General features: G+C 35.7%; 1 protein-coding gene across 1 annotated transcript in view; it reads right to left on the reverse strand.

The window, feature by feature from the left end:
- Positions 1-218: 218 nt before the first annotated feature.
- Positions 219-13,181, reverse strand: part of LOC132676064 (ankyrin repeat domain-containing protein 26-like) — a 140,436-nt gene continuing 127,473 nt past the window's right edge. Inside the window, exons 29-33 of the mRNA XM_081790863.1 lie at positions 10,212-10,502; positions 9,453-9,670; positions 7,979-8,207; positions 1,826-1,871; positions 219-460 (exon numbers count right to left, since the gene is read on the reverse strand). Coding sequence (XP_081646989.1) covers positions 441-460; positions 1,826-1,871; positions 7,979-8,207; positions 9,453-9,670; positions 10,212-10,502 — 804 coding nt within the window. The 3' untranslated portion in view covers positions 219-440. The remainder of the gene's footprint in view (positions 461-1,825; positions 1,872-7,978; positions 8,208-9,452; positions 9,671-10,211; positions 10,503-13,181) is intronic.

A 13,181-nucleotide genomic window follows, 5' to 3' on the forward strand; every position in this document is an offset into this window, starting at 1 on the left:
CATAAAAATTGGAAAATACAAAAAGCCATCCATGAACACTACTGAAGTATTAATGACAACTTGGTTGTTTGGGTGCTGTTCAAACCGCTGGTAGTGGAGCAGTCTGATGTATGTAAAACCCTCTAGTGCTGGTTTCCACGTACAAAATGTGCTTAAAAGTTAATGAGATGCCAAGAAACATAGTTTAAAATATTATAAAGATTTTCATTACACACATATGATACAAAAACATTTTCCTTTAATCAAGACTTTGCCATATAGTGTGTTCAATTGGGAAACAATGAAAATGTTTTGTAAGCATCCAGTAAATTTTTTCTATTTATTTTTCAAATCATATAATTTTTGTTCAAAATCTGTACATATTCTCGTGACGCTTTCCATACTGGATCTTGATTTAGAATTGAATCATCAGTAGATACTAAAGGAGTTCTAAAGGATCCTCATTCAAATTCGGTAGCAGCTGAAAAGGAAAAGAAAGAATTATCTTCTTTCTCCAAAATATTTTTCACTACAAGTGATTAAAAAAAAAAAGATGAAAAGAAAAGAAAAGAAAAAGAAAGTTGGGGCCTTTATGAGTGTTAAGAAAAATGAAAAATACCTACGTACAACTGCAATATGAAACCCAAGATTAGTATTAAATATGTTTTGCTCAGGGTTGCACACTGAATTAATTGCTATTGTGGATAAATATCAGAGTTTCTGGTTTTTTCATTACAAGGTGAAATTACAAGATGAGGACACAGTCCACCCTGAACAATCATAAACTATAAACGGAAAAATCAAACAGGCATTTCCAAACAGAGCCAAGTATACAGATGTAAGTGACAGGTATAAAACACAGCACTACTGGAACATACGGAAGGGACATCCCAGCTTTGTGTCAATATTGTCTGCTCTTTGGTGAAGGTGATATGTCAGCTGATACCTGAAGGACAAGGAAAAAGTGTGCTAGGTAGAGGGAAGAAGCACATACAAAGAGCTAGAAGTGAGGAAGAACACTTGTGCAATTATGGGTAGTTTAGTTTGACAGGTGCTAGAGCAAAGCAGCAGAGTAGGGCAAAGAGTGAGAGACAAGGCTGAATCATCTGGCAAGAGCAAACTGATTTGGGTGTTTTCATTCCATGCTAAGGAAGTTGAAGTTTTACCCAAGGGCAAAAGCAATGACAAAATCAATGAGTGAAGATTGAAACCCGTTACCTGTCGATGACAGCTATATGACCTCTAATTACTTAACCAAGCATTACTAAGATGACTTTGGCTTTTTGGGTCTTCTATCACTAGCAGAAACAACAATTTGATAAAGCACACCTTTTCTGAGACTTGTGCAGGTTGACAGTTCCATAGGGATGGCACCAGTGAAGGAAGATTGTCGCCAGAAATAATAACAGATATATAGACTTACGGAGATTGAAAAAACTTCTTTAATGTTTATTTATTTTTGAGAGAGAGACAAACCACAAGCGGGCAGGGGCACAGAGAGAGGGAGACACAGAATCTGAAGCAGGCTCCAGGCTCCGAGCTTTCAGCACAGAGCCCTCTGTGGGGCCTGAACCCACCTGAGCTGAAATCAGTCGCCCAACCGACTGAGCCACCTGGGTGCCCCTAGACTTGTGGGAGATTTTAAAAGAGCTATGACACATGAGGACTAAATGAGGAAGAAGTGTGTTCTTCATTATGCTCATGCTTTTACATTTTTTATTCTATATGTACAAAAAAATGTGAATGTAGTATCTATTATCCAAACAATGGAAAGGGATGCCATTTACTATTTATAGTTTATTTCAGATATCAATGATATCTAACTTCATACATTTTGGCAACATACCTTCTTCTAGTGCTCTGGTTATTCTTTTCTCCAACTCCCGCTGCGTCTGAAATAAGGCAAATATTATTTAGAATGTGTAGGGTAAACAAAAGACATGTTAGGAATTATATATAGCTTAGGACATGTGGTCTTGAAATAATACTTGCAGAGATTAAACCAAAGTTAGGGATTGCTTAAACAGAAAAACTATAACATGAATAAAATAAATTCCTACCTATTTTATTTTAGTTTTAGATAACGGAGAACAGATACATACATACACGCACACACACATGTATACATATATACATGTGTGTGTGTATACGTATATATAATATGTGTATGTTATATATATAATATATTATGTGTATTATATTAATATATATAATAATATGTGTACATTATATATATATAATGCTATTTAAGTGAGACTGATAAAAAGCATAATTAATATTGATCTATTGAATATGTATAATCTCTGAAACATGTTGGATCTTACTGGTACAAAAAAGTTTAAACAAGAATCATATTGTATAGTGAATTATTACTTGGAAATGATTAGAAAAACTGCCATTTATGAAAGTTTAATCAGTTTTTTACCTTAATGAATTGTTCCTTAAAATGGGCTTTCCATTTTTTCACTTGTAGAAAAACAAAATTTGAAGGAATGCTTTTTGCTGTTAATTTTTCAGGACTGACTCTTAAATACATATAAAATGAAGAAAGTGGGACTGTCTTACTGTCATGTGGAAATTCCACTGGCAAAAATTGAGTAAAAATGTTTTGCTATCTGTATTATGACTAAAACACTTATTTCCTTTCATAGGCACACAAAGATTTCAGAAAATCTCTTTGAAGAAAGGAAAAATAGAGGGTTACAACAGTTTCAAAACTTAGCTTCTGATTTATAACTTTCTCCATTAGAGATAAGGAAAACAATATACAATTTTCAATTGTAACTTTGTTTCCTTTCTCCAAATTAGGACCAAGTTTTGAAACACTTGACTTATTAAAGTTATGGTAATCCACTTATGAAATGTGTACGAATATTTCCAACTACAGGTGACCCATCAATAACACAGGGGTGGGGTACAGTCAAAAACCTGTATATAATTTTTCATCCCCCCAAAACTTAATTACTAATAGCCTACTGTTGACTGGAAGCCTTACCGGTAACATAAACAGTGGATTCATACATGTTTTGTACAGTAGAATAAGCTAGGGCAAAAAATGACATTGAGAAAAACGGAAGGAAGAGGAAATACACTTACAGTACTGTACAGTATCCAAAACTAATCCATGTGTAAGTAAAGTAGACCCGCACAGGTCAAAACCATGTTGGTCAAGGGTCAACTGTATATTACAACTGTTCCTGTCTAGAATGTTCTTATTTAGATCTTTCTTAGACAAGGTAGCCTCTCCCTGAATGCCCCAAACGGGCTCCAAAATAGTGTACAGGACATAATCAACACTGTGGTGATAAGGATTCCAATGTCTACAAATTTGGGTGTGAGGACAAATGTTTTGGCTGACATGTTTCCCAATATTTTCAGAGACTGTTTTCCCTAATACCTTTTTTTAATTGAAGTATAGTTGACATACAATGTTACACTAGTTTTTCAGTATACAAATTCAGATTGGACAATTGTATACACTATGCTATGCTTGCTACCGTACGTGTAGTTACCCTCTGTCACCATACAACATTAATACAATATTATTGACGATATTCCATATGCTGTATTCTTCATTCCTGTGACTTATTTACTTTATAACTGGAATTTGTACCTCTTACTCCCCTTCACCTATTTTGCCCATACCTCTCTACCCACCTCCCCTCTAGCAACCACCAATTTGTCCTCTGTAGTTATGATTCTGTTTGTTCACTTGTTTTGTTTTTTTATATTCCACATGTAAGTGAAATCACATGGTATTTATTTGTCTTTCTCTGATTTATTTCACCTAGCATAATGCCCTCTAGGTCTATCAATGTTGTCACAAATGGCAAGATCTCATTCTTTTTGATAGCTGAGCTATATTTCGTTGTATACATATTACACATTGTCTTTATCCATTCATCTCTCCATGGACACTTAGGTTGCTTCCCTATTTTGGTTATCGCAAACAATATTTCCATAAACATAGGGATGCATACAACTTTTCAAATTAGTGTTTTCATTTTCTTTGGGTAAATACGCAGTAGTGGAATTAATGAATATCTATTTTTAAGTTTTTGAGGAACCATAACACTTTTTTGACAATAGCATTATATTCAGGCCTTATAAAATGAATGGGACAACATGACTATACCAGACTTATAAAATTAATAACTCAATACCAGATGATGGGGGAAGGCTTTATTCAAACAATTTTATGTTACCATTAATAAATACGATATAAAATATAAACCACGTTTTTTATATGACATGACTTAAGGAGCTACCAAGGTAATGTTGCATCTTTTCCCCAAAAGCTCTTTTCCTAAATATTTACCTCTGTGACCTTTATGTTTATTTCTAGGTAAAAACTGTGTTTCGATGGTGAAAATAGCTTTCAAGTCCATGAATAAGAACACATGTGTACTTTTGTGTATACCTTTCCATTGATCAGAAATATAAGAGGGTGAGAAAATTATACACAGAAAAACTATATATCAGCAAATTTTAATTCAAAGAACATTTTTAAAGGATTTTTAATTAGAAGGATTTTCTCATTAACTGTTAGCATTCAAATATGGCCCATAGAAATCTAAGGTTCGGTTGGGGACACTGCAGGAGTGAGGGACAAGGAAGTCACAGCCGTAGTCTCCATCTCTCCTTTAGTTAGACAGCTCTAATTCTCTCTGTTTTACACAATACAGTTTAATGCAAAAAAATACATTCTATTCTTTGAAAAAAATTATTTCGAAGGTATAAAAGTCACTAATTTAGTCAAAGTCCCGAATTTTGCGTAATAGACAAAAAGGGCTCAGAGAGAGTGTACTTTGCCTGAGGTCATGAATCCAACTAGATGCAGACCAGGACTACACTTGTGGTCTTACCAAGCCTAGAGTTCTATGCCAGTTACTTCCTCATGGTCAGGAAAAATACGTGTATTTTAAGTATAACTCAGAGAAAATGAATACATAAAACTTTGTCATGTGGCTCAGTAATGCTTAGGTATGAGGCACACAATAGTAGCTCTCTAACTAAATTACAAATTTTAAAGTCATGAATGAAAATAAAGGAACAGAAATTATGTTAACTCCTTTTGGTAACAGTCAATTTTTAAGCACAACTTTTTTATTTTTTTAAAAAACATTTTTTTAACGTTTATTTATTTTTGAGACAGAGAGAGACAGAGCATGAACGGGGGAGGGTCAGAGAGAGGGAGACACAGAATCTGAACCAGGGTCCAGGCTCTGAGTTGTCAGCACCGAGCCCGATGTGGGGCTCAAACTCACGGACCGCAAGATCATGACCTGAGTCAAAGTCGGCCGCTTAACTGACTGAGCCACCCAGGCACCACAAGCACAACTTTCTTAAACCACAGGACAGAGAACTTTAAAGAGAAAATCTTTAGGTGAAGCAAGCAAGCTGAAACTGAGGAAATTCTTCCTGAAAGCATTACTTATTCCTTCCAAAGAAAATTTGTTTTATCAAAATCAATCAACAAATGAGTGAACCCATGGTGTGGTTATTTATAGCAAAATTTAAAACCCAACACAGATTTCTCTTTCCCTTCTAGCATGCTTCTGCCTAACCTTTCATCATTCGTTGGTATGTACAAAAGACACAATTCACTTTATTTATAATTTAAATCCAGTCGGAAATTATAGGTGAACCTTCACTTCTCACATGTGGACTTATCTCTGTCTCCCTCCCGACGGGAAGGGAGACTTACCTAACGGGTGAAATTGGGAGAAGGAGCTAAGCAGTGCTTATGCGTTTCTGAATCTCCTCTTTGAAAAGATGTGCCTGCCCACAGTAACATGAATTTGGGTCTGCTCTCAGCTCTGTGGTAAGCACCCGGCCCCCGGGGTGGGGGTCAAGCATTTGTTTCCTCAATTTACAACTGTGTGGGGAAGTGCCCAATTTGGGAGGAAGCCCAAAGTGGCTAACATAACCTAAATCATATCCTCCAACTTGTTAGTGTGTATTAGTAATAAAGCTACTAAGTTTCTCTCCATCTCCCTGTCTCCTGTGTTCTGAATTTAGAAAGAGAAGAGCAGGGTTACTTGCCGCCTACCCAGTGTCACCTGTCACAGTTCCACCGAGAAAAATGACTAGACAACACTGACAGAAACATTCTCTTCTTCCTTGACTTCATAACTAACGTACATTGTTCAAAAGCATCGCTCACTCGAAAGAGAGAAAAAGTTGAAAGGAACCATTTTAGGAACAAACGTAGAAAGTCAGACAAACTGAGGACACAGAGGAATACATTCCAAATGAAAGAACATGACAAAACCTAAGAAAAAAAAACTAAGTGAAACAGAGATAAGTAATGTACCTCATAAAGAGTTCAAGGTAACAGTCATAAAGATGCTTAGTGAACTTGGGAGAAGAATGAATGGATCCAGTGATAACATCAGAAAGAGATAGAAAATATAAAAAAGAACCAATCAGAGCTGAAGGATACAATAACAGAAATGACAAATACACTAGAGGGAATCAACAGCAGATAAGAAGATGCAGAAGAACAGATCAACAATTTGCAAGACAGGATAGTAGAAATCATCCAAGCCGAAAAACAAAAAGAAAAAAGAATTTTCAAAATGAGGCTAGGTTAAGGGACCTGTGGGACAACATGCAGTGTAATAATACTTGCATTCCAGGGGTTCCAGAAAAAGAAAAGACAAAGGGGCAAAGAACTCATTTGAAGAAATAAAAGTTTCATTTAAAAAATTCAAATATTTGCTTGATTTAGCTATTTATAAAATGCTCTATAATCACTCATCAAGATATTTTATAAAAATAGAAACAAAGGTGGTATAAGTCAAAAAAAAAGGAAAAAGAAAAAAAAAGTGCCATAAATAAGAAAGCAATTAAAGATGTATTCTCGTGTAAGAAAATAGCAACACTTTTAACTTAAAAGAGAAATTTACCTTTTTAGTGTTACAAGTTGATTTAATTCATAAAAAGGACTTATCATGGATTCTTTTTTTTTTTTTTTTAGAGTAGCCTCCATGCTTAGCGTAGAGCCCAATGCAGGACTTGAACTCATGACCCTGAGATCAAAACCTGAGCTGAGATCAAGAGTTAGAGGCTGAACTGACTGAGCCACCCAGGCACCCCCCTGGATTCTTTTAAATAGTAAACATTCATATGTCGTTAAGTGTTTGGAGGATGATCATTCACTGACATACAGGGTTGGACAAACTGGATTATAGCAAAACTTTCAAATGTTAATGAACCACTGCCAACTGAAAATAAGTCCAAGCATCTAAGTGTACCTGTGGTTACCAGGCAATAACATTTACTTTCTAAAATCAAATTTAAATGAAAGCTTTTCAAGAAATTTAACATGGGTAAGTTTAGTTATATTTACTGAATACAGTTAATGCTAGTTGTCTCTTTTGGCACACCTGGGTGGCTCAGTTGTTTTTAGTGTCCAAATCTTGATTTTGACTTAGGTCATGATCTCATGGTTTTGAGACCGACCCCCACATTCGGCTCTGTGCTGAGCATGAAACCTGCTTGGGATTCTCTTTCTCCCTCTCCTTTTGCCCCTCCCCTGCATGCACTCATTCATTCTCTTGCTAAAATAAAATAAAAATAAGTATCTCTTAGAAATTAAAGATCAAGGGACTAATATATATATATATATATAATATATAATATATATTATATATTAATATTATATAATTATATAATTAACATTATATATTAATATTATATTAAATATTATATATATTATATTATAATATATTATACATATTATGTTTTATTATATTGAAATTATATTAATATTATATAAATATAATATTATATATTATACAATATATTTTTTATATATATATATATATATATATATATATATATATAATTTACCTCAGTTCTTTCTTAGCACATATAATGCTGACTTTTACTTCGTATGTGTTAGTTACTTAAACAACTCAGAATTTCGCCAAATTAAAAGCAACAACTATATCAGATATCTGAAACCCAAACTAAAACAGATAATATAACTAACCTTCCACAAGGAAGTCTCCCTGTCGTCATATGACGGCCGTGGGTTTAAGGTAGGAATCACTAAGTTTCCTCTTGGAGTAAGGTTCCCATTGAGCACTAAATTATTTTCAAAATGTCCACAATAAGGTGGTTCCAGGCCTGGGCTCATAGTAAGGGTCCTGAGTAAAGTTTGGTGCTGCTGTGTCTCCACAAGAAGTTTTGTATTGCTCTCTGACAGTCTCTCATTAGTCCTGGGAAGAGTAAAAAACACGAATACATTTTCTTTTTCCCTAAATCATTCCTAAATAACATACATTTTTTTTAAGTTTCCATAATAGTAAATAGCATTTGCCATTGAATAGTGTTTTAATACTGAACATGTGACGGAGCACACCTACTATCTAAAATTATACTTTTAAAATTGTTCTAAAGAAATACTTATGTTTCCAGGGGGATTCCTTACTAACAATTCAAATTAGGGAAGGGAGAGAAGTGGCTATCAGTGATGTACATGGCTTAACAAATAATACTTGCTGTCTTCTGGAGTGGCTGTACTGACAGGATCCTTCAGGATGCCATTATATATACATACTTATATTTAGTAAACCTGTTTACAGATATAAAACTAAACCACCCCTCAAAGACATTTTCAAGCGTTTGCTTTCACCACTCTTGTACATTTCACTTATTATCTCAAAGAAACTGAGCATTTGACACTGAGGAATCATTGAGACCAACAATCTCTAGGGGAGATAGTAGATGACAGAGATGTGATCAGAAAGAACTAAAACAGCTACAGAGGCAATTAGCTTATAACAGTTACCAAGGCACTGGAGGCAGAGTCTGCCCTTTCTGTCTTCAGTCTTCCACATGCCTCCCTCCCACCATGGTGCTCTTTTTAGCCACTTTGGGAATTATACTACCCTTCAGCCCTGTGTGAGTCTTTCTGTATTTCACCTGGATGCCTTTATGTAAAGTAGAAAAAGCATAAAGGATGGTTTGCCTCAAGGCCCACTCTAGTAATCATACCAAAGATCACAATGAAGAGAATAAATGTACCAAGCTGCCAGGATGAGTAGTAGTAGTACTTGACCTTTTAGGTTAAAGATGTAATCTTCCAAAAAGAAACTCATCGACATTTCTATCTCGGGTAATTCTGACAAGCAATTTTATAATAATATGCTTCTAAATGAGAAAGCTTTGAACAATGCACTTAAAGACTAGCAGATCCGATCAATGGAAAATATACAGGGCGGGGGGTGCAGGGGGGGGGTGGGGGAAGAGGTCCTGTAAAACCGAAAAAAAGAGGAGGGATGCAAACTGTCCTGGACTAACATTGCAAAGGTAAGTTCACTTAGAAACCTCATTTTCCAAAATGACACAATCTAGTTGGCTTTCACTTCCTACTCATCTCATGATCTTGGCTCCACAGAAATTATGCTTTAGAGGCAAATTAATAAGCTAAATTTCTTGTCTATGATTCTGTTTTGACTTACCTGTTCAGCTTATTTCTCAAGGACTTTCTAAGTTTTAATTCTTCTAGGTAGAGTTGCCTGTAGGTTTCCAACTCTGTTTTAGTAGAATCTTCTTGAGACATCTTCATTGTAGAGAGCTGAGATTCCAGATCTTTAATTCTAAGTTCCATTTGACTTCTCGTTGAAGCATGAGCATTTTCTCTTAACTGGTCCAAGTTTTCTTGAGCTGCTGCTTGTGCCTAATGAAAAACAAAAATTAACAGGATAGTTTCAAAATAGGTATAATCTGAATAATTAATTATACCTGTTTCCTTTAGTTCTGAGTCAATGTTTCAGAGAGAAATTTTAAATGCAAAAAAGCTCAAGTGTAAAATATTTATCACCAATGTCAACTGAATTAAATATGATTTATAAAATTAAAGTTCAATCATTCCTGTATTAGTATTCACTCAATCTGATAATTCAAATAATAGAATCAATGAGAAAATTTTAAAAGTCAACAATAAACTTAAGAATAATCCAAGTACAGTGGAATTTTTAAATCATAATTTTTCTTTTCCTCTTAATAGTGAGACTAGTTGTTTAAATCATCATTGTTTCTTATCCTCTCGATTTTGTAGGAATAATGATGAAAACTGAAATCTTTAAAGGGAGGAACAAATGCCTCCAGAAATCTACAAATTACCATAAAGCAAGTAGAGGAAACCCCTACAATACATCTATCCAAAATGTAATTTGCAGTGAAATGAATTAAAGCACATTGCAGATCAATCAATTAACCTGTAAAAACAGGTTGACTTCGTGTAATTTTTCTACTATGTCCAGTCGTGCTCTTTCTTCAATCTCCCGTTTATACTGCTCCACTTGACTGCGTTCTACCATATTCATTTCCATAAATTGTTTCAATTTTACTACTTCTTGCTGTAACTTCTTGTTGTTGCTCTCTAGTTTTTCACGTTCTTCTTCGAAAGCTTCCACTGATAATAACTCTTGTTGAAGAACTTGATTTTTTGCATCCAGGTGTAGACATTTTGACGATGTAGTTTCCAGTTCTGTTGTAAGGACATCAGCCTGCATGAATAAAACACTATAGTTTGGAAGGGAGTGAAAAGAGTCTAACTCAAAACTACTATGAAAATTTTTTTTTTTCAGATTTTAAGTAATCTCTACGCCCAGTGTGAGGCTTGAACTCACAATCTCAAGATCAAGAGTAACTGAGCCAGCCAGGCACTCAAATTTTTAAATAAACTCATTTGCAATGAAATGTTACCTGTCTTAGAATGTGGAACCTTAAACAACTCAGAAAATCAAGGGCCAAGTTAAAGCCATCAGGTGTTACTGAAATAGATCTTTGCTATCATTCTCTTTACTACACAACATTTGCACTTGATTCTATACTTTTATTTTTCTATGATTTTTTCATATCTTTCTTTCATAAAATAAGTCCCCTCTTAGGAGAAAGTCTCTTAGCCCTTCCCCCATCTTAACACTCTATAATTTTTAAAGAATTTTTAGCAATGTCATATTGACTTATGTATGCCCAAGTCAAAAAATACGTCCCAACGTAAGACTCTGGAAATAAGACTCTAATTCATGAATCTATAAGTAATGCTTCTAATGCCACGGCCTGTTTCTGAACTGCAAATGTTTTATGCTAATTTGAAGTGCATTCCCAGGAGAAATGATTCTCCAGGATGTGTTAAGAAATCACATCTCCCAGTATAAAACTTTAATTGGATGATCCACATACTTTTTTGAGGCTAAAAAAAAATTTAATTCAATACTGTTATCTTGTTATCCGTTGTTACTTTCTAGAAAATAAGAGATCATATTAAACAAAAACAACAACAAAACTGGCTGGAATTTCAGTGATGCTGAGTTGGGAAGGACTTCCATCCATTCTATATGATTGGTAAGACAAGGTGAGTGGATGTGCTGGTTTTATAAATTCGTTGATACTTCTGTGAAAATCCCTCCCCTTAAATATATGCTGGCTTCAGTAACTTGTTTCTAGTGAACAGAATATGCAGAACTGCTGTGATTTTTAAGGCCCGCTTAGAAAATGTGATACAGCTTCCATCTGACTTTCTTTCTCTAGGGAAGCTCACCCTTAGAACGCAGCCACCACGTTGTGAGGAATCCCAGGCTACCTAGTGAGTCTTCATGTAGATACTCCAGCTGAGATTAGCCAACGTCCTAGCCAAAGGCCAGCCTCAACAGCCAAACACGTGCATGAACAAGCCTTTAGATGATTCTAGTCTCCAGCTTCCAGTTATGCCAGCTGATGCCAAATGAAGAAGAAATGAGTTGCCCTACTCTGCTTTGCCGCAACTAAAGATTGGTGAACAAGAGAAATGCTGTTTTGAACTACTAGGTTTTGAGGTGGCTTATTATGCAGCAGTAAATTACTAACACAGATACTGATACTAAAAATGGTGTGCTGCTATTCAAAAAAAACCTAAAACTAAACTTCCTTTGAACCAGGAGGTAGGTCGAACCTGGAAAGATGTAGAAAAGCGTAAGAATGAGACCCAAAAAGGGCCTCCACAAGACTCTTAGTGGAAACCTGATGGCCTGTGAAGAGGCTGACAGCAAGGGTTTCTAAGCAAGTGAAGAAAATGACACTGGAGGAAAGGGAAGTCATGCTACAAAATACCTGAAAGTAAAACGGATAGGAAAGAGAAAATAAAGAAAGACTATGCAACTGAAAGGAACCAGGACTTACTGGGTTCAAGCATCTGTTTCTCATTTACAGCCTCTCTACACGTTGAACTGTCAAATAATGCTAAAATAAAGAAATGGCTTTTGGGTTAAGAGAAACTCCAGGGTGCTACCAGGAAAACAGAGGGATCTAAGGTATGCCTCCAATTTCTTTAAGGATCTTAAGAGTATAAGATTTTTTTTAAAGTGGGTTCCACACCCGACATGGGGCTTAAACTCAGTACCCAGAGATCAAGTGTCACATGCTCTACCAACTGAGCCAGCCAGGAGCCCCAAGAGTAGACGAATTTTAAAGGCAATGTCCTATAAGAGCTTCGCAGGAAACCTGAAGCGAAAAGCTTATCTCAAAAGGACTTGGGAGGGTCGCTTTGCTAAAACACGGCATGAAATCCAGTAATATTTACAGAAAACTAAAAAAGGTAAGAGATATATAGTAGCAAGCATACTATTTGCTAACTTGGGCTAAAAGAGACCAAATAGTGCAAAATGAAATGAGGCCTTTGGGTCTTAGAAGTCCCACAGGGAGGAAGCAGGATGAAAAAACGGCTACAAATACAGGTCATTCCTTATGAAAAGGAAGGAACCAAGAGCTCAAGGAGTAAAGAAAGGGAAGAGACATGGAGAAAGTATTCCCGTGGTTAGGATTAAGTCCTAACTTAAGAACTGACAGCATGCATCAGGCTATATTTCAAAACTCTTATGGACTAGGGTGCTTCCCATCTTCTTTTTCTGAATGGGTGAGTCTTCAGCAGTTGACTAGAATGTTGCATTTGTGAGTGGTAAATAACTGTCTCTTTCATTCTCAAGTCCTCATATTGAGAACACTTGCACTCAAGGGGCTATACTTGAGATACCATAACCCAGGCAGCTTATCCCCACTGCACCTGATTAAGATGGTAAGATCTTGGACTCAAGCCCTGAACCTGAGGCCATGATAACTGAGACTTGCAAGGAGGTATTGGAGGGGGAGGGGAGTGAATGTACTTTTCAGGTGGGAGGAATACAAACATTTGTGGCCAGTGGGTAAAG

This window comes from Panthera onca, chromosome A1 (genome assembly GCF_046562875.1).
Source record: "Panthera onca isolate mPanOnc1 chromosome A1, mPanOnc1 haplotype 2, whole genome shotgun sequence".
Lineage (NCBI taxonomy): Eukaryota > Metazoa > Chordata > Mammalia > Carnivora > Felidae > Panthera > Panthera onca.